Source organism: Onychostruthus taczanowskii, unplaced genomic scaffold (assembly GCF_017590055.1).
Source record: "Onychostruthus taczanowskii isolate IOZ18803 unplaced genomic scaffold, ASM1759005v1 scaffold26, whole genome shotgun sequence".
NCBI lineage: Eukaryota > Metazoa > Chordata > Aves > Passeriformes > Passeridae > Onychostruthus > Onychostruthus taczanowskii.
The window spans coordinates 9,247,876-9,273,370 of record NW_024499906.1 but is presented as its reverse complement, the minus strand read 5'-3'; the positions used below and the strand labels follow the sequence as shown (position 1 = coordinate 9,273,370).

Here is a 25,495-nt window from a genome sequence, read left to right as displayed (position 1 = left end):
ACAGGCTCCCTGTTCCAATGTTCAACCATCACTGCAGTAAACAATTGCTTTCTTATGTTTAGATGGAATTACAGCCAGGGCTTAATCACTTGGTAGGTTGGGCTTGGAAGTGCCTTTTCTGTGGCCCATCCACAGCTAAAGATACTTTGTATGGCTTTTGGTACTAATAGCTCCAAAACCATGCCAAGGCCGTAGCCTTCTTCATCTGCACTTGGTAGCCACAGAGTCTGTCTGTGGAGAGGAATGGAGACTAAACCCTCTGGAAATTTTGGCAGAAAATACAACTCTTCTGGTGCACATGGGCACATAGACAGGAGTTATCTGTGCATGATTTTAAGAGTGCTTGTCCAGGCATTCAGTTCAGAATAGAGACGGATTTCCTCTGCATTTAACACTGCCCAGATGTAGTATGTGTGTGTTTAAATGCAAAAAATGTTTCTTTCCAGGTGTCTTTGGGTAGGGAGTGGTATGTGCATACAATCTACACCGTGCGTTCCAAGGAGAACGCTAACCGCGGAATCGGCAAAAGAAGCGTGGAGCACCAGTACCACTCACTCCTCAGTGCTGGGAGCCCAGGAGCATCCACACAGAGAAGGCAGAAGAGGGGAGTGGAGCAGGCCCCGGAACTTGCAAGAGACATTGGAGTGGAGAGCAACCGAGGAACGAACATACAGCACATAGCCCTGGATCGCACCAGCAAGAAACAGGTGCCTCAAAGGGAGGTTGCACTCAATGGTGTTCTCCCCAGGGAACTGAATAACCAAAGTGCAGGAACCAGCTTAGTCACAATCATTGGTGGGGCTGCTGCCATTTTCCTTGCCATCTGCTTAATTGCAATTATCATTTTGCTGCTAAAATGGAAACGAAATTCTGACAAGAAGGAAAGCACAAACGAGTCAGGCAGCAACGAACCAATGATGCTACCACATAATTACAGCCATGACAGCTCAGAGGTTTGATTCCAAGACCACAGTATTCAAGCCAGAGTGTCCAGAGTGCCTCATAAAAACTCTTGAACTGCACATTTTTAGCAGCAGATAATGGTGACTCATGATGAGTGTGTTTCTAGGTGTACTTGAAATTTGTTATCCTGAGCTCTTACTGCCATTATCAACAACAGGAGAAGCTGAACGAAACTTCTCACTTTGCATGAAAGGAAATGTCCCTGATGCCCCTATACCATGCACTAATTTTAAGCAGCAATTCAAGGGACTCCATTGTAAGGGAGAGATTATTGTTGTGGTTTTGTATTTTCTGACATGTCAAAAGAATAAAAGCTGAACAAAGGTGCTACATGTCCTGTCTGCAATAAGAGAGATCTCTTTCTTCAGAAACACATAATACTTGAGAGGAGGGATCCTCACACTCTTCTGTAAAATTTTGTACTGTTTCTCACAAAGTACTCAATGTCTACAAATAGTTTGAAAGGTGATGGAATGTCTTAGGCATGGATCCTCCGTCCTGTAAGTTTTTTACTTCACTTAATCTGTACCAGTATTTTTTTTTTACTTGTAATTGAACTTTTTCAAAAGACAGCTAGATTATACAGCATAGCATTATAAACAGTTGCATGTCACAGGATTCAATATATACTCTTTCCTGCAAATTCCTATTCATCTATTTAATCTGAATTTTTTTTTAAATTTATGTTTCTGTAAAGATGAAGAATGCAACAAATCCAGAAAAATATTTTGGTTTTCACTAAAACTGAATGCTTATGTCCTCCTAAGTTTATAATGGATCATGGAAGTGTTGTAAGGTAAATTTTATTTCTTAGTGCACATCCACTGTTGAGAAATGCAAGCATTAGTATTTCAGTACCTAGAGAAGATGATAGTTAGATTCAAAATGCAGAGGACAAGGTTCTGCTGAACTGAGCCTAGGAATTATGATATTGAATCCAGCATAGTTAGTTGTCATACTAAATAATAAAAAGAGAAGAAAAAATTAACCTTTGATTGAATCAAGTAGTATTTATTGCTGTATAATCATAGCATATTTTGACAAACATGCTGGGTCATTGTTGGGCATTTTTTAACAAGTGACTACTTCTGCAGGAGTAATTCTAATTTTCTCTCAGCATTCTTGATTTAGGTAACATGACAAGTTTGGATCAGCAGTGTCCTGTGTCAGTTTTTATCCAGACACAACCTGTTCTGTCCATGTCAAATCCTTGGCTGTGAAAGCTATGTAACCTTCAGGAAACTGTCCCTTTTGTCATACTAGCATTTTATGTAAGTAAGTCCTTTAAGTCATACAATTGTAGAATGGCCTGGGCCAGAAGGGACTCTCAAGATCATCTAGGTCCAACCCCGCAGCCATGGGCAGGGAGACCTTCCGCCACACCAGGTTACTCAAAGCCCCCTCCAACCTGACCTTGAACTCTTCCAGGAATGAGGCATCCAGGACTTCCCTGCACAACCTGTGCCAGTGTCTCACCACCCTCATAGTAAATTTCCTCGTAATATGTAAACCTGCTGTCTTTCAGAGGGAAGTCATTACTCCTTGTCTTATTGCTACATCCTCTTGGGAAAAGTTCCACCACAGCTCTCTTGTAAGCCCCTTTCAGGGACTGGAAGATGCTCTAAGAGCCTTCTCTTGGACAGAATAAACAACCCCAACTTTCTCAGCCTGTTTTCTTAGAGGAGGTGCCACAAACCTCTGACTATCTTTGTGGCACTCCTTTGGACTCGCTCCATCATGTCCATGTCCTTCCTATGTTGGAGGCCCCAGAGCTGGATGCAGCACTCCAGATGGGCTCTCACAAGAGGAGAGTAGAGTGGCAGAACTATCTCCCTCATCCTGCTGGCCCCACTGCTTTGGCTGCAGCCCAGGATATGTTGACTTTTGGGCCTGGGAGTGCATGTTGCCTGTTATGTCCAGCCTCTCATCCACCACCATTCCCAAGTCTTTCTCAGCAGGGCTGCTCCTAATCCATTCTCTGCCCAGTCTGTGTGCTTGGGATTACCCTGGCCCAGGTGTAGGACCTTGCACTCGGCCTTGTTGAACTTCATGATGTTGGCTCACCTCTCAAGCCTGCCCAGGTTCCTCTGGATGGAATACCTTCCCTCCAGCATGTCAGCCACACCACACCGCGGCTGGGTGTCATCTTGCTGAAGGTGCACTTGATCCCACTGTCCATGAGACTGTCAAACAGCACTGGAGTCAATGGAGTTCTCAATAGAGTTGAACTACATAAAATCTGCATAAGGATGTTGAGACCTTGCTAAAATGTCTCTTCCTTTCCACCACTACCATCTTGTGGTGGGGGGTAGAGGCAGTCCGCAGTACACTTGGCATTTGGTGTTCCAGGGATCATGCTGCAGAGATCAGCTAGCAGAGCAGGATGCAATTTGAAAGCAGCCTGTAAGCACACAATGCTGCCTCTGAACTTAAAAAAAAAAAAAAAAAAAATCCATCCAGAAGGCCAGGAGTCTTCCTGGCCTGGTTGTGTGGGTCAGTCAACACAGGTAGACCTGACCTAGTAATTCTGTGTGGTTGTCCTGTAAGCCATCAAGACTCAGGTTCATGAAGCTCTACTAGCCTAGGGATATCTGTGCTATGATTCATGGTACAGTGTGAATATGCCCACAGAGAGACTCGTGCTGGTATCTCACACTGGATTTGTGTTGTTATGACTTCACTCATTTAATAGGATTTCATCAGCTTTTCACAAAATGAGTCAGGTCAGGATCTGTCCTACCTTTTCTAGGTTTTCTGAAGGTGGTGATTGGACAGCTTAATTGAAGGATGTTTGCAGCACCTGAAGGGTCAAACTCCATTACTAAACTCTTGCAGTCATCTTTTATTTTAATTAATCCGAGTTCTAGCCTGAAACAATTATCCATAAGCCATGCCCAATGCTTTATACCTTTACCCCAGTCACCTGACATCAATTTGCTCTTGTAATGAAGTTTCTGGTTTTGTGATCCATGTATTGTGTGTGCAAGATTGATCAAAGGCTTAATCCACAGATAACTTTTATATTTAGTAAGTTCACCACTACATTGCAAATGCCCACTAAGATCAAATTTGCCTTTGTGCCTATGTGTGACATCACTATGAGAAACGCAGAATTTCTCTCCTAGAACCTGCATGTTTATATAATAGCAGCCAATGATTCAGCGGTAGAATGGGACACATGTAAATAATAGAACATTCTAATATTTATGAAATGCCTGTTTTGTATAAGCAGACATGATCTTTTTTAAAAAAATATACATAAAATACTGAAATTAGGTGTTTATCAGTAGAGCTATTTTTCTGCTTTTGAATTTTACCAGACCAAAATATCATTAAAGGTGCTTGCAGGCAAAATCTTTTTTTAATTCTTACTTGCTTTTATAAAATCATATCAAAACTCAAATGTTCTACAAGCCAAATATTTAGCCCAGTAAACAACTTGATCACTGCTTTGAACAGTGTCTGATTAAAACTTTGTGACATATTTAGGCTGATGGGGATAATCAGACTAATGTTTTTGTAACAATATATAGAATAATAGTGCAAAATGATGATAACAAAGAAAAGGACAAAGCAAACGCTGAAAAATTGGACAAGCATGAGTAAGATTCGTGAGTCAGATGCCAAAGTCTCTTCCTGGGAAAAAAACGCAATGTTTTCAATAAGGCATGCTGGATTTTTCCCATTCTTAAGAAATTGGATTTTTTACAATTCAGTGAACTATAAATACATTTGTAACAGCATGCTTTTTTTTTTTTCATTATGGCTTCAAGGTTTCAGATTTCAGCAAGAGGTTTTGGAAGCTTATTAACATTTTTCCTTTTACTTAACAAGTGGCCTTGTTTATACTAACTTGAATAAGTGCCTCGTTCCCAGTGATGTGCACAAATATTTTAATATTTATCTATCCAAGCAATAAACTGAGTATATTTTATATATATATATATATTTAATCTATTTCCAGATTATGTATTCAGTCCTCTTTTCCCTGAAGATGCTTATTCTGCTAGCAATAATACAATTTGTTTAATCATTTATACAATAATTACTGTGTTTAAATTTGTTATCAAGCTGTCATATTTATTTGGAACAACATTTTGCTGATGTCTATGGCTGTGAAATTTGGCATTTGTATCTGGAAAAAATAAAACTACTTCTGTTTGGTTACTGATCTAAAGTTTGTATATAATTATCATGCTCTGGAGAGAGGTCAGTAATGGAGTGTTATGAAAAACTTAATTTGCCACATCAGTGGAACACAAAGTTCCTGTGTTTGCAGTAAATCTCACTGCTTTGTTCCTCCGTGGTTTTCTGGTCATGAAGGGTTCAGCACAGGGGTTGTTCTTTAATCTTTGTGGTTGCACTCATGGCTCAGAGAGGGATTTCTCTTTCAATTCCAGAACATCAGAAATGTCTAGATACCTGCAGGTCCTTTGTAGGCTGGACTGCCATGTTCCTGTGTGCTGCTGGCAGGCTTTACTTTACTCATCTCACTGACAAGAGAAAGTGACTCTGCAGGGAGCAGTTCCCTTTTTCCTGTAGGGCTGGTGTTTCTTCTTGTGCCAGGTCATCAGATGTTTTTTCCTACTGGCAAATGTATCCCTGATAGATGTAGACACACATGAAGAACTGTGATGCAGAAAGAAAAAGCCGCTCTGAACCTCTGAACTTTTCCTTTCTCACCCACCCTTTGTAAGCACTGACCTCTGACTTCTGTGTGAATTTAAGCAGTCACTTACCTCCTTCACTGCCAGAAAGGCCATATTTCATGGCTAGTTACATGAGTGACACAATATACTTATCAATTTAGCTTGCAATAAGGAAGGACAAGCCTGCAGGCAATGATTCCTGATTTGCTACATGTATTCCCTTCTGCTACCTGAACCTACTTATGTGGATCATACTTAGCAGTTATTTAATCTCAAAAGCCCTGTGTCATATCTGTGAGCTTTGGGTTGTGGTTTCTTCCAGGGATAATCAGACTGAAAGAGTTTCTGTCCTGCTCCAACATAAATAGCTACATGTGATGTAAATGAATAGAGTCTAGTCCCAGAAGTATGGCATTATCAATAAATCAAAGGGCATTAATTTCCCACTCCATGATCATCTGCAGCAACCAAGTCATATCCACACATATCTGTGATCACACTCATTTTGGCACTTAGTGGAAGAATTTTGGTACTCCTGAGGTGTTCAAGCATGTCTCAGCAGGTCCTGGATGACTTTCATTTCAAAGTCCAAGCGCATAGTCCCATTTCAGCATCTCTGTGAGTCAGGGTTTTTTAGTGTCTCCTCACTGTCTTTTGGAAGAATGACTCAGCTCTTACCCTAAAGGAATTCAGCTCATCCCTTGGAGTGCTTTAGCTTTGAAAGACATTCAGTAAATCTTGAGGTTGCCTGTTTGAGTTTGGGGGGGTTTAATATTTACCTCAAGTGATAATTCATTCAGAATTTAACTTGCACCACCTTGCTTTGGTAAGTAACCACTGACTTCCACTGAAACTGAAGCAGACAGCTGGGAGCTTCTTAAATGATACTTCTTGTTTCATTTCCTGGCCAATACTCCAGCATGTGCTGGATTCCTCTTACCCCCTGTTACCTGCAATTTCATGATACAAGTTTTCCTGAGTGTTAGTTTACATGTAGAGCATAAATCTCTAGCTATCCAAATAAAAGTGCTCAGGTTAAACCATTGCAACCATAAGATCATGTGTAACAATTTTCATCTTGAGCGTGTTTTTGACCACTTTTGCTGCAAAACTTCTTACTCAGCATGGAAGGCAAGAGGAGGCAGTCTGGGTAAGTGTGTGTTGTACCTCCTCTTTAATGTATTACTTTCTACTTTTCTCCTACTTTCATGACCTCCTCTCCCCCACAAAAAAAAAAAAAAAAGCATGCAGTGGAACTAAATGACACAGCAAATGACAAACAGGATGATAAAAGGTAAGGAATCTCCTTCTATTCTTCAGCCCTGGAGAGAATTATCCAAGGCAGATTATGATGGGCATACATTAAATCCTGAATGTTAGAGAGACTGTGAGTAGAGAGCAGTAATTCACTGTTTCTTGTAATATTTTAGAGAGGTTCCACACAATAAAATTTGCTGGGTACAAGAATGAAAGTAGTCAACACCTAACCTAAATACAACCTGAAATTAAACTTGCAAGTTTTTACTTAAGGGATGACATGCATACCATACCAAACTGAAGGATGACATGCATACCATACCAAACTGAAGGATGACATGCATACCATACCAAAAACCAGAAGGGAAATTCATTGAAGAAAAGTCAATTGCAATCAGCTGGTTTGTATCAACAGCTGGTTCAGAACTGGAGTAGGAAAAGCCAGTAGGATTTAGGAGAAGGATCTTCTCTTTCATTTCTGTTCCCTACAACTCCACTCCTGGGCACTGCCAGAAGCAGACAAACCGACCCAGAAGAGCCACTCTAAGCCCTAACAGTTGTACAAAGAGCCACCAGCCCCAGACTTGGAATTTGTAATTTAAAGTACAAATACCATAATGTGCCTTACTGATTTTATTTTTCTTGGAATAAAAGAGGAATGAAAATTTTCACTTTTCAGCACCCTAGGCCTCTAACAGCTGATTTACCTGCACGTGACATCTGCCTAAACCTCCTGCTGGGGACTGCTTGAAATGGTAGCAGGATCCAGTGGCCTTTTCCTGGTGCATATCCTGTGAAGGCATATGATCTGGGCAGAATGAGGTAAAGCATCTGGAGTGAGGAACTTGGGGGCCAAGGTAAAAGATACTGTTGATGATTTTATTTACCTTATAAACATGCTCCATTTATTCTCTGCTGTTTGTACCAAAAGGTTAAAATAATAGTTCTTGGGCTTTCAAGTGTCTCTTTCACTGATGTATATTTTTTTCTTATGTTTCTGATGGCACTAGAACGATCGTGGTAAGAAAGAAACATAAATACCTAATTCTTTAAAAGTAATAGCTCATGGGAATGTGGCTGGGCTCTGCTTCCATTTCTTGGCAAGATACCTGGATTTCAGTGCAGCAATCTGCACTGTGCCCTACAGGGACCGGTCCCCAGTATTGTCAGTCCTGTGAAAGCAAGGGAGGATCTGGCTAATTGTTCAGAATTTAAAAAGCCTCTGTCTTTGGGGACAAAATTATGTTGCTGAATCAGGAGGTTGGCTTCTTGTCATCCAATGCCCACAGCTCATGACACAGCTGTGCCACAGACCACCTCATCAGTGGTGTGCCTTCCGCAGTCTTCTGGAGATGGGATTCCTGGTCTGCTGTTGTCAGGATTTTGAAACACTCTCTCCTAGTAGGAGGAAAGGAAAGATTTGGATCCACTCTCAAAAAGATGGAGAGACTTGTAATGGCTTTATGGACACCAGCAGCTGCCCATGCATCACACACTCAGCAACTTTCCTCTGCCCAGGGTTTAGCAAAGGCACCACATGATGCCCTTAATATCCCAGGCAACCCTAAGGCATCAGAGTGTGCAGTACAGCACAGGGACTCTGAGGGCTCCTTTGCAAGGAGACTTCTGCCATCACAGATTGTAATGTCAAACACAACACTGTCATGCTGCACAGGAGATGTGCTCATGTATCTCATATCTTCCAGGACATCAGTAGCAAAAGGCTTAGCAAAGCATGTTCACTCCATCTAAGCTTCTCTCACACCCTAACTCAGGTGAACTTTAGTACCAAGGTCCAAGAAAAACCCCTTTATGGACAGTATCATGTTGGTCACAGACACCTAAGATTTTCTGAACACAAGTGTGACATAGAAGTGCAGTTCTTACTGCTGATTAAGGGTCTTGGTTATTGGAGAAGTTTGGTTTGTCAGCAGTGATTGTCAACACAGCATGCTGTGCACTGAGACCTAACCCAGCTGCAGGAAGTAACCCAGAGGGGTGCATGCCTGAAGCTCTTTTGTCACTAACTTGTTATTAACCTGGCTGGCCCGTCAAAAAAGGTGAATATCAGAGGCAGAGCCCACTTCTTGTTTGCATGTAGCCAGGCTACATGTGAGTGGCTCAATACCTGCTTTCTCTAGCAGAGGGTTTTTTCTTGAACTTGTTGAGTATTTAGATAGATTTTCAGAGAAGTTAACATTCTGTTGTCAGACGTTAGATTGAAAATATTTGTGTGCACACCTCCTACAACAGTTGGGACACTCATTTATTACTCTTTCCTCAGCTGTGGTGATTTCTCTACCCTGCAACCCTACCCTCAGAACAGGACCACCCACTAGAGCTTCTCTCCGAGCTATTTGACGTGGTACACTGCTGCTTGGATTTTTCTTTGGCTCTCAAAATGAAGGTGTCAGGGAAATATTTCACCCCCAGGAAACTTCAGTTTCCTCAGGAACTGCATTTGTTATCTGTAACATCACTCTGAATGGTAAATGTGAGGCCAACAATTCAAGCAATTCTTGCAGCATTTTGGCATTGCCTGTAGTTCACATCTGGAAGTGTCGGCTGTGGTAATATGCATTTCCCCAGTCTTCTCAAGTACTGTTTGGGAAGTTCTATTCTCTAGGAAAATCTTTATTTTCAAAGCATGATTGCAACACCTGTTGCACACAAACACACAGAGACATACAATATGTTTTTATTAATGTATAAATTTTATATAGATTTTATCATGTGTTTTAAACATACATGTACATAGAGTAGTATCTGTGCATTTAATATATATAGTATGTAATAGATACTGATATAGGTAAATTGTGGATATTTTACGAGTATGACTATTTATTTTGTATTATATAATACAAAAATTGTTATGTATATGTAATTCCTCAGATAAGATCACAAGGATGAATTGTTACAAGGTGGGAAGCAGAATTCAGGGTATATTTGCCTGGAAGGAATCACAGCAGCCAGACCCACAGTCAAAACCAGAGAATGCACCTCCCAGAGCCTTGGGGTCAGGGAGACTGATTTGATACACTCTCCTGGAGTCCAAAATAAGCAAACAGGTGGCCTTCTGGACTGTCTCCCTGATGGGGACCAGCAGTTGTAGCTGGGACCAGCAGCTGCAAGCCTCAGCTTTTGAGCTTCTCAGTCCCGGTCTGCTGCAGGATGCCGAGGAGAAGCACAACCAGTCCTTCAAAATACCTCATGTTCGGAGATCAGCAAGTAAATGTATTGAGAAAAAATAGAAGTTAAATGGCAGAAGTTTTCCAAAGTCCATGCTTCCTCTATTTATTTCATGTCAAGATGTTGCAGCACCAGAATTTCTGCATCCCAAGAACATGCAGTGTGGGGCAGGAGACCTATAAGGCGTGGCAGCAGCTTCCCCTTGAGCTGTGGGCTTTGGCTCCTCTTCTGTGACAGCTGTGAGCTGCTTTTGGTCCCTCATTAGCAGAGTGGCCTGCAAGTGCTACCAAAGGGGGGAATGCAGCAGGCTCCCTCAGTGTGCATGTGTCGCCAGCAGCCCGTGACAGGGGATGCTGCCAGTCTCTGGCCACCTGAGACCTCTCTCCCCAGTCCCCAGACATTCTAAGGGAGTCTTTCTCATCTGGTGAAGGTATGCAGTTAAAAGCAAATCAACTGCCCAGGGAATGAGGGCGCTTGGCTGCTAAACAAAGAAGGGCTGTCTGCTGTCAGACGCTGTCCAAGATTTCTCAAAGGGGCAACAAAAGTGCCGCTTTATTCCCACGGGATGTGAGCCTCAGCTCCTTGGTGGTTCCTGGCACCCCCTGGCTCCTGGCAGGAGGGGTCACTTTGGTCCTGCTCAGACCAGCCCTCACCACCCCTCTGGAGTCGTTTAATTGTCATTAAATGAGCTGTGGCAATTAGTTGTGGAAGAAAGTGAAAGGAGAGCTCAAGAAGAGGAGCTTCCTACCTGGCGAGTCCCCAGTACTGGCTGTAAACAGGGCTTTTCCTGCTGCTGCCACTCAGGGCGTGGGGAACCTGTTGCATCTCGTAGAGTGGTGGGCCAGAAAAGAGAGTGAAATCTGTGCTTTAAAGAAAAACAGGCAGGCCAAGAGGGTGCCCCCGCAGACTAAAAGGCATGTGCTTGTGGTAAGAGTTGCACAAAGCCTGATTAAATATTGAAACAGGCCTTAATTTGTGAATTGTGAACACACAGTTCTGTGTGTGTTTTTTTTTTTTTTGCATCATAACTTTTTTTTGCATCATAACTTTTTGGGAAATTTAAATTAATTCAATTTTTTGATTGGTACTATCTCCCACATACCTGCACTTTAAAGGGAAACTGACAGGGCTACTTTTATCTTCCTTATGTGGTTCTTGATTAACTGGTCATACTGTGTGAATTTTATCACTAAAAAAAAAAAAAAAAAAAAAAAAAAAATTAGGAACAAAACCCCAACCAAATAAAAAAAAAAAAAAAAAAAAAAAAGAAAAATTAGGAACAAAAACCCAACCAAATAAAAGAACAACAAATAAAATTGCACACCTGCATTTTGTAATTTTTATAAAAATATTACAGTAGTGAACTAACCAGGTATTTTCCAAAGTCTAGTAAAAGCAGCCCTTTTGGTACCAATGAATCACACTGCTAAAATGAGGAACAGAAATAGCCTTCAGTATCAATACAATCATTAACAGCAGAGAATTATCAAATTGGGTGTGGTCTGGGTTTAGCTTTCTCTTTTCTTCTTTCTCCTCTATCCTTTTTCCCGTTACTGTAGCTCCTTTCATTTCCTTTACTGCACTTACTTGCTGGATGAAAATGTTGAAAACATGCCACCTTCCGTTCTTTTCAGCTATTGCACAGCCCAAAGAAAATTTATAACCCCTGGACACTTGTGTAAAACGTGCACATCTGTACACAGATACAGGCAGGCACACACAGACCCATGTAAACCTGCGTATGCATCTCTGAAATCCCTCTGAACTATCTAAATCTCTTTACTCACAGCCTTTTCTTTAATTACAAGGTTTGCACTCCAGCTGTTGGAATAAATGTGCTCACTGAAGGGTTTTCAAGGAAGCCAGAAATTAATTCTGACCACTGTCAGTGGAAAGTAAAGGGAAATGAGGAAGGTAAGACTTCATCCAGTCCCTTTAATGACTGCAATGAATGAAGATCTCTATCTGCTTTTTTAAATTCTTAATTTTATCTCCTTTACCTCCAGGTATACGCACACATGTAAATATTTCTCTTCAAAGCTGCTCTGGGAAAATCTCCCTCCTCTCATTTCACTGATGCAGGAATGCTGAAGAGCTTCTGCTAGGACACCCTGGGTATCCTCACTTGCACACCATAACAAAAAAACAGTGGTGTGGGGGGATGAAAACACTGCTCCAGCCCCACAGTTCTGCTTTTGTTCTTCTTGACTTTCAACACAAATTTTTGTATGGCTGATTATTCCTTTTCCCCAAAAAAAAAAACCTCAAAAAATCCCAACAAAAAACACCACAAGGGAATTTTCTATGCCACATCTCTTCCACAAGTTTGTCCCATTCACTTAATCTTCTGTTATTTCAAATACAGCTCAGCATTATGGGTATGAGTAGATTATTCCTCTGCATAGACTTTTCTTCCCATGTTTCCTCTATTGCCATTTAAGGAGTCTCCATAACTAAAGATAAATTGGACTTTGGTAAGGCCAGGCTGACTCTCCAGATTCCAAGGTATGAGAAACGCTTTATTTTCTTTAATCACTAGGGAGTATGCTTCTTTCTAAGCAGCTAGGACTGCATTCTGAGGTCCTAGATTCTTTTCACTCTGGACTCTGCAGTGGAAAAGCAGGAGATAATTCTGTGTTAGGTGGCAGAGGTGAAGTGTAGTGCCTGTGGGTGAGGGCAGGGGGATGCACACAGCAGCATAAATGGTGTTTGTGGGCCACGAGCAGGCAGATGGGGAGGCAGTCAGAGTACCTCTCCCAAGGCTGCAGAAAAGGGAGGAATGACTTCTGCTTTATCTGAATTTGTATGAGAACTGCTTTCCTAAGTGCATAGCTGCATTCTTCTGTATCTAGCTTATACCTATTACCTTGCTTTTATACAGTGCTGCACTGCTCCATGTAGTGGATCCTGCCTGTCTGACTCCTTAGAGAGGGCACTTTCAGATATCTCAGTCACAGATAGGGTTATTTATTCTTTAAGAGCATGGTAAATATAATTAACACAGTCTTTACTTCTACTGTAACTCCCACATCAGAAGGGCTCTCTGCAGACTGTAAAGAGGAATAAGCAGTAAAATAAATATCCTCCAAAAGGATATTTTTTTCTGTTTTCTTAACTTCAGAGATATGTTATGTCTGAGAAGCCAAAGACCCTCTCTGCCTATTCTTTTTTTGCCAGAAAGGTGCTAGCATTCCTAAACAGCTGGTCTTTTATCACAATACCTTAAGGCACTTTAATTCCTATTAGAAGTGAAGTTAGTCCTCTGCCTGCTGTGAAATAGAGGCATCTTAAAGGTGGTTTAAAGTAATCTTTTACCCTCCCTTCTAGTTATAAGTGGAATTTAGCTGGAACCGAGAATAGGGGCCTCACATTTTCAAGGCATCTGTTTTCCCAGATAAACTCTTGACTCTCAGGGAGTGGGAAGAGTGTGCTGCAGTAAATCAGAAACTCCATAAGGTGTGCAGTGGGGTCAAATTCTGAGTGCACTAATCACCCAGAAAGGACTCAAATGAGATAAGCCCTGAACTTGGCACTAAACTGTGGTGGTCAGCACAAACATTTTCATCTTGCCTTGCAAGGTGTAATGCCATGAGGCTGATGCACCTGGGCAGAGCAAGGTGGTCATGACTGGCCCTGAACTGTGCTGCCAACTGAGAGCACTGACTTCTGTAGGTTTTTATAAAACTTTTACAAGTTTTATTAAAACTTACCTTGAAAATTTGATTTGAACAGCACTGCTTTTGCTGGTTCATTTCTTTGCAAAATGATAGATCAAGCAAGCTAGATAGAAACCTGGACTTGTATCTAGACAAGCCAGAGACAGGTTTGTTTTGGAGACAGTTGAGTAAAGGTTGTGATGTCTAGAGGTGGACAACTCTCAGTGTTTCAAAGTGAATCCCACCAGCGGTGCCTCAAAAGATAACATTTGATTCTGAACTGCTAGTGGGTTCCCTGGGACTTGGGACTTGTTTGGGGAGTATTACTCTATTTTCTCTCTCTCTCTCTCTTTTTTTTTTTTTTTTTTTTTTTTTTTTTTTTTTACATACAAGCGTTTAAGCGTTCCTTGGAACAAAGCAGGTGGAAACCCTCCTTTCAGTTACCCAAATTGTTTTTTAAAAGCCACTTAGCTGTGTTGACTGTCACAGGGCTCAGATCCACAGCTCGTGCACGAGCATCCTGAGCTGTGGAGAGCCACCTGAGGATGTGGTAATCGGGAGCTGACTCCCCGTTTCCCCATGTACCAGTCTGGGAGGTGGAAATCTGGGGTTTCAGAAAGCAGGGCTGGCAATTGCAGAGTCCTTCACGAAAGCTGCTACACGGTGCAGAGAACAGCTGCCGCTGGATGGCACCAGGACTCCGTACGTGTGTGCACGCTCCCCTGCAGCCTCCCTGAGCCATCCCATCCATCGCTGGGAGAAGGGATGCTTTGCAAACAGGCACAGCAAGACTCTGGAAGCGAGATGATGGGGGAAATTCCAGATGTGAAAGCTGTGCATGATGCTGTCACGGCTAGTATTTTTAAAGGGACAAATGATCTTTCATGGTGTGTAACTGAAATGGGAATGTTCTGTAGAGTACTTTATTTTCCTATCCAAACAAGCTGCTGTTTCCAAATAATCACATAGAGAATCATCACAGGTGTAGAATACACTTCTGTAACTATAGGATAGAGGGAAAAGCACTTTCTTTTTTTTTTTTTTTAACTATGTTGTTGCAAATCTTCATTCTTGCTGCTTCAGGCTGCAGCAACAGCAGTATATAAATGCTGCAGGCTGTGCAGGTTGTGGCTGCAAGATTCCAGGTCCTAAAGTATATTGACATCCCACATGTGAGCCAGGTCAGAGGCATTAATGCTGCCACTGTGAGTCAACACTTTTTGTTCCCTCAGTGGAGAATGCCTGCAGCAAACTTATGGCAGATATTTATAGAATAATGTACAAGTTAATACTCTTCTCCAGGGCCACTAGAGCTGGGCTTGCTGCCTAAATGTGCATCTGCAGCATACTCACTGAAGCCAAAAAGCTTTAAAGTGATCAAAGAAAAGGTAGCTGTTTGGATTTAGGGATCCATTACATTATGTTGCAATTCTTAAAGATCTCTCATAACTGCATCTTTATTTATTTATCACTGCTTAGGCAGAAGTGTAAAAGCCCGTGAAATAGGAGCCAGCCCCAGATATAAAGAAACTGCTGCTGGTGAGGCCGTGCTGATTTTTGCCTTTTTCTTTTGTATATTCTCTGTAATTTTTCACACATATATTTGTAGCCTATTGTATTAGTGGCTAGTTTTTCCAGTAGTTTTCCATGACCTTTCTCTAGTCAGAAAGACAAAACATATTCCAAGGCCCATCCTATCTCAAGAACCAAGGCCGAAAACCAGCTCTTCGGAACACATTTTCATCAACAAAGTACAGATGGTACCAAGAGGGGGGGTGCTCCAGAAAAGAAGGGGGAAATGATGAAAAAGGCATCACTGGTGGCAGCAAGGAATGAGAAAACCACGCAAGGCAGAAGAACACTGCAGCCCAAGGCTGAGCTGCTTGGTAAGGGCCAGCCTTGGCAGCCCCAAGCTGTGCGTAGTCTTGAGGAGGAGCCTGCTTCCCCATTTAGGTGTCAGGGGCCACTGGGCTCCAGGTGCAGGGCTAGATGGTGTCCAAGCCCAGGAACAATATAAACAGCCAGGGAATTAGATCAGAGATTTGGGCTTCTACCCGAGTCTTAAGGGTGCCATGGGCACTGGCTCTTTTAAAGCTGCTCTTTATTTCTTCACTGGTCCAGAGACAGATCCCATAGTCACACCCAGTGCAGGGAGAAGAAGGAAAGGTAAGAGGGACGCCCAGATGTGGATGGCACCAGCTGCCAAACCTCTCTGTCCCCCCACCCTGATGAGAAGAGAGCAGAGGTACAGACCCAGCCTTGCTTTCACAGCAGAGCTGCAGGCTGCACTGCTGTCAGAGGCATTAGCAGGATCCTGCTGGGACCACGACCTGAAGCAGAATGGTGCAGGTGTGTTTTCAGACCATATCCTGGTGTGACTGAAAATTCATCTTCCTCATTCAGAGGTCAGGTAAAAATCAAGGATGAACTGCCTGGAAATGTATCCCAGGTTATAAAAATATAAATATGTGTCATTTAACCCCATGCAACAACTAAGCACCAGACAACTGCTCACTCATTGCCCTTGCATCAGGATGGGGAGAGAATTATAATAGTAAAAATTGTAAGAGTAAAAATGGGACAGTGGGCCAAAAATGGGACAAAGGCCATCATTCCAAATGTCCCTGGCTTCCTCCCTTCCTTCCCCAGCTGGCATGGTATGGTCTGGAATGTCCCTCTGGCCAGCCGGTGTCAGCTGCCCTGGCTGTGTCCCCTCACAGCTCCTGGTGCACCCACAGCCTGCTGTGGGTGAGAACCAGAAAAGGCCTTGCCTCTGTGTCAGCAGTGCTCAGCAGTAACAAAACCAGCAACGTTATCACCACTGCTTTCAGGTCAAGTCCAAAACACAGCCCCACACCAGCTACTCTGAAAAAATTAACTCTACCCCTGCCAAAACCAGCGCAAAGCAGTGAGACGTAGTCACATATTAACAAGAGCAGATCCATGTGCCTTCCAAGGTGTGTTGATTAAATGCATAAAAATATCCTTTTTGTTCACATTTTTTTAATAGCATCACCTTTTTTTCTGTGGGTGTGGTGTGAAGTCAACTGTATAATCTGGGCAGGGTGTGTCTGACCCAAGTACACTGGAAGGGCTTTGGGGACATCCAGTCAGTCCCCTTTTGGAGGCATCAATATTCCCCTCTGCATCTAAGCCACTGAGAGGGCAGCAGAGTTGACTGCTTTTGCATTATTTTGCTGGAGGTGGTTTTCTGTAAAACTGGGTTTGTGGGGAAAGATTCCTCCTATGATTGCTGTGTCTAGGTTGGGTACAGTATCTGTGCCTCACAGGACAAAGAGGCACATTGTTCATCCAAAGAGCTTAAAAAAGCTGAGTGTCACAAAGAGCCAGAGCTCCATGGCTAAATTTCTGAGAAAGAAGAGATCAGCATACATTACCTGAACAACTGTCCCACTGAGCTGCTACAAAAGTCATCCAGACTTTTCCCCTCTCCATCAGGATAGCAGATGCCAGGCCTGCCACATGGGGAGGTGCTGCAGCTCCTGACACTGAAACTGCTGTCACTGAGCAGCTTCTCCTTTACAATGAAAAAAAATTCTCCTGACCCTTATATCCTGTCCCCTTTCCTCCTTTGTCTTTGTGTTTCATCCTTGAACATTAAAACCAAGGGATCAAAAAAGTAGGGCAGCTTCCCATCTGCCAGTGGAGCTGACCTAAACTTGCCTGAGTGTGGTGGAAGTGGGAGCTGAGCCTTCTCCCAGCTTGCGGGAGGAGATGCTTTCTCCTTTCTGGTGTCCCATGAGTTACTGGCTGAAGTGGATTTTTAGATTTAATTTTCAGAGCAGGGCAGGTTGCCAGTGGCAGGTAGGCACAAGGCTAGCTGTGGTTGTACATGGTATGGGATTTATTTTCTCCTTTGCTGTCCCTGTAAAATGGTTTCTGGTAAAATTGTGCAATAGTCTGAAACCTTAGAGTGTCTCCATGCAGCAACTCAGGAAATCCTAAGAATGAGGGTCAATTATAAATTACTTCTCTACTTCTTACTACTGGCTTTACTTGATTTCACAATATGCCTCCAAATCCACAGAACTAGATATGTAACCTTTGTTTTTACTCTTCTCAGCTACTTAAAATTTTAGCTTTTTCCACTGATATGCTCAATACACCTTTTGCTTCTTTAGACTTATTCTTACCTTTTGCTCCCATGAAAAGGAGAAGAAAAGAATTCCCTAGAGAGACAATTGTGCTCATTATGATCCAGAGGAATGGAGAAGTTGGGAAAGATTAAATTATTTGAAATACATTAATTTTTCTATGTAATTTACAGTTGGTAACAAGGAAGAATTTGGGTTACTTTGGGGTTTATAATGAAATTGAAATAAAAAAAAAAAAAAGAAAACCACAAAGGATGGATTTGAGAACAAGCCTTTAGGCAGAGTATCAGGATGTTTGAGTACAAGGGCAGTACTCCAATATTCTGTATTATTTAGGCCAAGTTATTTTATTCCTCATTTCCAGCAGTTCTGTGCTTTCACCTGGGGTGAGTCCCTTGCATGCTCAGGTATCTCCTCTCCTCCTGACTAGTTCAATGGCTTCTTAAAAGTGCAAAAGTTCTGAGATCCTGAAAAACATGGTTTACCAAGAAAACAGGATGCATTATTACAATATGGTAAAATGTTATGTCAGTGGTGTTATACAATTATTGCTTGAACTAAAATAATCCCTCAGAGATCACTTTTGCAAGATAAGAATTTTACAGAAGCAGTGCTGGTTTTGTGTGTATTTTCAAAAATCCTTATTTTTATTTTTTTCAACACGACATTCAGAAAATCACAGAATTTAGAGAATCAGAGAGAAGGGAAGAAGAAACCTCTGAGAAAAAACTAAGGCTTAATCCCCCAGAAATCCAGACTTGTCAGTGAGAGCAGAAAATGCCGGGGAAATTCTGTTTTTCCTCCTCTAAATATATGATTTTTTTTCAGTAGATACACTTGGAAGCATTAAATGCAGAACTTTTAAAGAGTTCTTTAATGGCAAAAGCAGCTACAGTCTTTTCATTTCATTACCTCGATTATGGTAAGAAAAAAAAAGTATGGTTTTAATTTACAATTCCAATTTGTATTGACACTAAAGAGAAGATGTCCTGCTGTTAGGAGGAACTTTTCCAATTAGACCCACACTTCATGGTCTGCTGTTGAAAAAAGGATTTCAAAATCTAATTTTCTGAAATGTCAGAAGTGAAATATTGCCTTTTGTGTCTGTCACAAGTCCCCATAACTAGGCAGAGAGGATGTCACTGCAGTGCTCATTCGTGAAATGGGTTTTGTGACGCTGCCCTTTGTACCCCTCTGCCAGGCAGAGGTGAAAGAGAGCAGGACGAAAGTGAAAGGAGAGTTTGGTCTCTTTAGTATTTAGGCTGATTAAGGGGAAAAAGGCTTTGGGAAGCTCTTCGTGCCAAAGAACAAAAACCTGCTGCTGGTGCTCAAAACACTGTGAAATCCCACCAAGTTCAAACGAAGGTACTGAAAGGAGAGACAGCACATACTCAAAATAAAGCAGTTCTGTCTCCCCAGGTTTGGGTTTGACACACACATCAATCCCAGGCTGTGCTTTCCACAGTCCATACCGGCCAGCTGAAGGATCAATAGGTGAAAACTGGCTGATGAGTAAACAGGAAAGGACTTTGCCTTTAGAAAAATAAAAGAGATTTATGTTATTTTAGAGGGAATTTTCTGTGTTCTCTGTCTCATGCATGTGCTGGAGACCTTCAACCAAGATTGGTTTATTTTATTTAGTTTCATTTTGTTCCATTTTAGTGTGGCTTTGGACTGGAATGTTTTACATTATACTACAAATCACTGTGTGAAGAATCTGTGATACTAGAAAACCAATGATTAGTTTATACAGACACAGAGACAGACCAATTAAGCACAAGGAATTTTAATTCTCATTATACAAGTGGTTATGCATCAGCTTGCTCTTTTGTGTTTGTGAGATACAGTGAGAAAAAATTATATTTAATTGAAGTTATTGGGTTATATTTTGGTGACAAAAATAGTTTATTAAGAGTCAGAACACATCCTTAAATTCAAATATAAAATAGTTTTGCTGCATATTGCTCTAGACAGCTGTTGTTTATTCTCACATTTTTATTCATACTTCACTTGAGGAAGCAAAACTGTACAAATCCAATAAAGCAAAACAATAGCTTTTCTGAGGTTCCTTTTGGAAAGTGATCTGTGAAAATGTCTAGCTGTGAGTCCATACGTGGCTGTTTGTATTGCTGTGCAAACAGACCTCGGTCCCTGGCAAACAAGCCAGCCTGGGCAATGGAAATCCCATCTCCTCCCCTCTGACAAAGATGGGCACAGAGCAAGATTTTGGTGTGACTTCACACTGCAGAGGTGCCTTTCCTGTGACTTCAGGAGTAGGAATTCCCTGCTGGTTGTGTTGCGGTCTTCTGGAAATTGTTGGTTTTTCAGCTGGGAGAACTTCCTTATGTTTTTTCTCAAGGAATGAGCACTGACTTTGCAAATGTTATTTCTTTTCTTATTCTGTATTTGTCTGGAGAAAAGCAAAGGGCCCACTCACAGTTGTCTCTTGTCCTGTTTTAGTGACTAGGATTGCTCAGTGATTGCATCACTCCAGCCCTGGATGGCAGCAGTGCAGGATGGAGCAACAGAACAGTCTCTGAAGAGGGCAGGAGCCTCAGCATGCTCCACAGCCACTGCTGCTCTTAACTAAATCTCCCCATTATCTTTGCAAGAGTGAGAATCCTTATTTTACCAGCTGCAGGTGTAACAAGACTCTTCTGCTCCCTAGGGAGAGCACAAGCCCAGTTCCCAAAAGGACTTTTTCTTCCACATATCTTTGCCTTGAACACAGACCAGATTTATAGTGGAAATCTACACTCTTCCTCATCATCTCTCTTGGGCTTGGGAGGCCAGAAGCCCTGAGAAAAATTATTCTGGCATGGAAATAAATCCATTTTGTGAGTGCATAACTGCAGAGAATTAGCAGGCGGGGAAGGAGGGCAGAGAGAAAATAACTTTGTTCTTAATGGTTCCCAAGTCTGAATTCTTATAAATATCTCCCAAAGAGCATGGATTTGACCCTGAAGATCCACATGTATCTTTTCTCAAGTTTTTCCTCCCTCCTGGCAGCTGAAGTGAGAGAGAAAACCAGAAGAGGGGAAGGAAACTGACTGTCTCTTGGGAACAAAAAAAGCCAAAAAAACCCCTGAAAAACCTATGCCTAGAGCAGGCAAAATGTAGCTTTTCCTGACATGAGTTTGAAGCCAGCTACTGCTGCCCACCCTTTCTGTGACCACCAGTGGACAAGAGAGTACTTTGTGTCTCATTTTGTCTTAGAGGGAGCTACCAACTTGTAGCGCACTAAGTGTAAAATAGTGAATAGGTTTGTATCCAGCTTCTTCCCTTTCCCTACCTCCTTGTCTTGAAAAGCAAGGCAGGAGATGTCACTTAGGCAAGTGGTGCGGTGAGGGAAGTCCCATGAGTGTGGGCAATGAGCCTTTGCTGTGAGCATGAATTCGCCTTGCAAAGAAGGGAATGCTGATTCAAGGCATCCACTGCTAATGATTAAAGATGCAGACTTAGCTGTGGTGTGTTAAAGGGCACTTCATCACCAGTGCCTGGGAGCAGCCATGTGATTTCTGGGATTTGACCTGCCTGTAAATCAGATGGGCATGTTTCCATTTTCATGGGTCAACAAAATTTTGTTTGGGAGACAACAATCCAGTAAAAGTTTGCAAAAATGAGACCTCATGTTGGTTGCAGTTCTTTCATTTACCTTTGATCAAAACTGGTCCTTGTACAAACAGTTATTCTTCAGATGGGCTTTTCCCCCCCTGCTTATCAGTATCCTACTTTTTAATATGTGTTTCATGCAGTCTGGAATGACTTCAGTTGATGATTCATCTTACATGTTTATGGTAAGATGAGATTAATTGCCCTCTGGAAGAGCCCAGTGTCCTGGGCATGAAGGAAAGTTGGGCTGAGTGGCTCAGACAGAGGCATCAATTTCATTTGCAATGAGGTTAAAGCAGGTGAATGCCTCCAGGCACCACAGACTGAGACTGAGTTGTACAGGTAGATTTCCAGCACAGTTCCTTTGGTGCTGTGTAAACAGAAGGAACTTCCTCTCACCTTTGCTGGACCATAGAGATGCCTGGGGTTAAATAAAGGCTTAGAGAAGGAACCTATCACCTGTATTTGTCCCCATTTAGTAATACTCTACAGCCACTCTTGAAGCCACAGTGTCTTCTTTGATTGGGTTGCCTTTGCAGTATTTGTGAAAACTTCTCTCTGCACTTGACTTTTAGTTGCTATCATGTGAAAACATTGAAGCTGGGACGAGAATGCATGAACAAAAAAGTATAAAATTGTGACTTAGTCCATAATATTTCTCTCTAGGGTATTACTGTGTGCACCACCAGCATGTCCATCACTATTGCTTGCACAGCTTTGCAAGTTATTAATAAATAACCAGGACAGACAACATCATTTGCTGCAGTGTGCTGTCAGCCCATTTCTTACAGCCAGCACCTGGATTGATGGTGGATCTTTGGTGCTTCTGTTTTGCAGATGTTGTAGAGTGTTGCAATGGAAAGGCTGGTATTGCTGGTGAGCTTTTGTTTGCTGCTTTCCAATACAGAACAAGCACCATCGTAAGTACATTTTATTACAAATTCTTCAATCCTAACAAATCTCTTGAAAGTGAAGGTAGGAAATAGTCTCTCTCTCCCACTAGAGAATCAAAAAAGCCAAGTTCTTGGACCACTGAATATGTGTGCAACCTTAAATAGGTAAGAAGTAAAAAAGCTTAAAACTACCCTTTTAAGGAAGAAATCTTCTCTCAAGTACCAATAATTAAAAATGTACAACTAAAGCATATTTTTCACTCTCTTATTGCTGTTTGCTCATTTATTGTTTGTGACATTTATTGGATTGAAAATTCTTGAGGGAAAAAACCCCTCTGTAATTGATTTATTCATTGCAGAAAGCAAAGTTTTAACTTCTGGGAGACCTTCAGTATTTTGTATTTATCCTCTGTTTCAGTGGAGATTTACATATAGCCAGGCCTTGTGTCACCTTTTGCTAGAGCCAACCGATTCCAAGAGAATGAAATTAAATACCATTTTATTTCCTGATTTTTATACCTCACCTTTCATTTTATGCATTTAAGAAAGAAGAGGGTTGTTTTTTTAAAAAAAAAAATAAAAAGGTAGTTATACAACCAATTCTGATAATAGAAAATCATTCACCTTTCGTTTTAGAAATCTTCTGCGGAATAATGATTTTCCAAAAGCACCTGTCTTGAGCTCTGAACTGTTCTTTGTCTATGTGACATCATAGGTGAAGAGACAGGACTTGGCTCTTCACACAGTTCTCTGATTTTTGTAAAATTGTTTTGTGTAAAATAGACTTGAAAAAAAGGAGAGCAAGGATAATGATCTACATTTTAAAGGTCATGAAATCAATTACTAAGAAGAACCAGAGTAGGTCAAGAGTGAAGGAAAATAATAAAGAGAAGAAAAAAATCCCAACCAATTCAGCCTCCAAATCAGCCCTTCCCGGAGATGTGGTCTTACCTTCTGTGATCTTTCATTTCCAAGATTGCACAGTGATATTGCAAGGAAGGTCAGCTACCTGTAACCCCACACATATAGAAAAATAGAAAATCTATACCTCCTGACGCATTAAAGCATAAACTGGCATAATGTGGGTGATAGTACATGAAGATACATAATTTTGTAGCATTAATTGAGTATTTATTAATATGTATTCATTGTCTTTTAATGCATGGCCTTGTTCTATTTCAGAAATTTGAATTTATAGAGCTTTCTCTGAGTGGCGCCAGGTTATAAATTGCATTGGTAGTCCCTGAGACATATTGCAGGGTTTTTTCTCTTCTATGTATGGTGATTGATGTTTTACAGGATTTAAATGGGAAAGTTCAGAATTCAGAGATCAGTTAGAGAAAATTATTTTCTTTTAACCTCTACTCTGGTAACAAGGGCAAATTGATTAGGTGATGCCCATAAATCCCCCGCTCAGCTATTTTGTGAGAGCCTGTTTTATCTTTAAAATTCCTATAGTTTAGACATTCTTTGGGCATACTGGACAATCTCTTTATCTGTTGTTTCAGATTTCTTATTACTGCCCCAAATGTGGTGCATTTGGGCACACATGAGACAATAACAGTTCAAGTCCACGGGGCACAGAGCCCTGTGCAAGTTACTGCATTCTTCAAAGATGAGACGAAAAATCAGCTCATATCAGAGAGGATCTACTTCAACCTTAATCAAAATAATGGCTACCAAGAGATGAAAAAAATAATGGTGAGTCTGTCATCCCAGTGATTTAATTTTTTTTTTTTTAATTTGATGATAAAAAGCACATAGTCTCTACTTGGAATAGGCTGGAACTGAGACAACACTGATCCTGAGAGATACTGACAAAACGAATTCCAGTGACAGCAGCACCCTATTCACCCAGCCAGCTAAAACAATGCCTAATGTAATTTCAGTGGTGATTGTGAATTTTCTTTTGTGCCCATATAACAAGCTCAAGATTTTGTCATATGGTGATAAATGAAATTTAATTTAAACACATTTAATTGTTTTATCATTGTTAGGCTTTCTGCCTCACTTAAACTATGCATTCAGGCCTTTGGGTTACTACTGGCCATTTTACAATACAGGAGAAACCTTTAAAAAAGTGTAGTCTCTCAGACCAAAGCCTCTGTTCTTTCTGCAGATTTTTAAGTTGATTAATTCATTACATCCTATGTTGCATCATTTGCTCCTGGCACAATTCTTTGAAATCTGGCAGGATTTATTTCAGTTGCACTTGTTTGGGCTATTTGGTTGGGAAAAAAGCACACAGCAATATTCAGTTTAGCTCTGGTTAGTTACTCCCAAAGCTAACAGCAGAGCTTTCCAAACAGGTTTCTGTCAAGGGTGATGTTTAGAAGCAGCAATCTCATAACGAAGATTTTAGCATAAATAGCAATTAGAGGATACGTGATAAATGGAAATCAACAGGCATGTAGACTGAATTCTCTCCTCTGGAGTTATTGACACTGAACAGAAGAAAGTGTATTTCTGTGGTGGAAAATGGATGATTAGAGAGTATTTCTACTTAAAAAGAAATATTCACCTAGTAAGAAAGATATAACACCCATTAAGAAATATATAATTGCAAACCTTATGTTGAATGGTGCTAATAAGATTATTTATGCACTCCAGCTGTTATGGGGTTTCAGCTATGTGGTCCCAAAGTTACCAGGCTCATTTCTGACTCTGTGGGATTTTCCCTTTTATTCTCTTCAGGTCAAGCCAGGGAGGCTGCAGCAGAGCCTGTTCAAGAAGAGCAATCTGCCATATGTTCTACTGGTCACTGAGAGCAAGGAGCTCCCTACAGCTGCCAAGAGCACTCGCATCCTCCTCTCCTCCAAGAAAGGCTACATTTTTATCCAGACAGATAAGCCCATATACACACCAAGTTCCCAAGGTTAAAATAAAAATGCTTCTCTTAAGGTGTTGAATATGGATATTACAAGGGTAGGATTAGAAAAAGTAATAATGAACTGGTTATTCTGGCAGCCAGGGCTTCTGCAGGGTCTGCTCTGCACATTGCAGCAACCCCTGTGGAAATGCCTCCAGAGCCAGCCACTTTTAAGGAAGACAGACAAAATCTGCTCCTTTTTGTTCAAAAAGGTTAATGATGACTTCCCTTTGGAAAAAAAAAAATCATGAGAAATCTGCCAAACACCGAACTCCAACTGCTTCTGTTTGTA

At 41.4% G+C, this 25,495-nt stretch overlaps 2 protein-coding genes across 2 annotated transcripts in view; both read left to right on the top strand.

Annotated features, from left to right (window-relative positions):
* The window catches only part of FREM2 (FRAS1 related extracellular matrix 2), a 118,998-nt gene extending 118,039 nt beyond the window's left edge, over nt 1-959 (top strand). The window contains exon 24 of the mRNA XM_041407346.1: nt 447-959. Coding sequence (XP_041263280.1) covers nt 447-959 — 513 coding nt within the window. The remainder of the gene's footprint in view (nt 1-446) is intronic.
* A 21,291-nt stretch (nt 960-22,250) lies between these two features.
* The window catches only part of LOC121337306 (complement C4-like), a 41,152-nt gene continuing 37,907 nt past the window's right edge, over nt 22,251-25,495 (top strand). Inside the window, exons 1-3 of the mRNA XM_041407352.1 lie at nt 22,251-22,361; nt 23,843-24,035; nt 25,029-25,209. Of these exons, the coding sequence (XP_041263286.1) occupies nt 22,297-22,361; nt 23,843-24,035; nt 25,029-25,209 (439 nt within the window). The 5' untranslated portion in view covers nt 22,251-22,296. The remainder of the gene's footprint in view (nt 22,362-23,842; nt 24,036-25,028; nt 25,210-25,495) is intronic.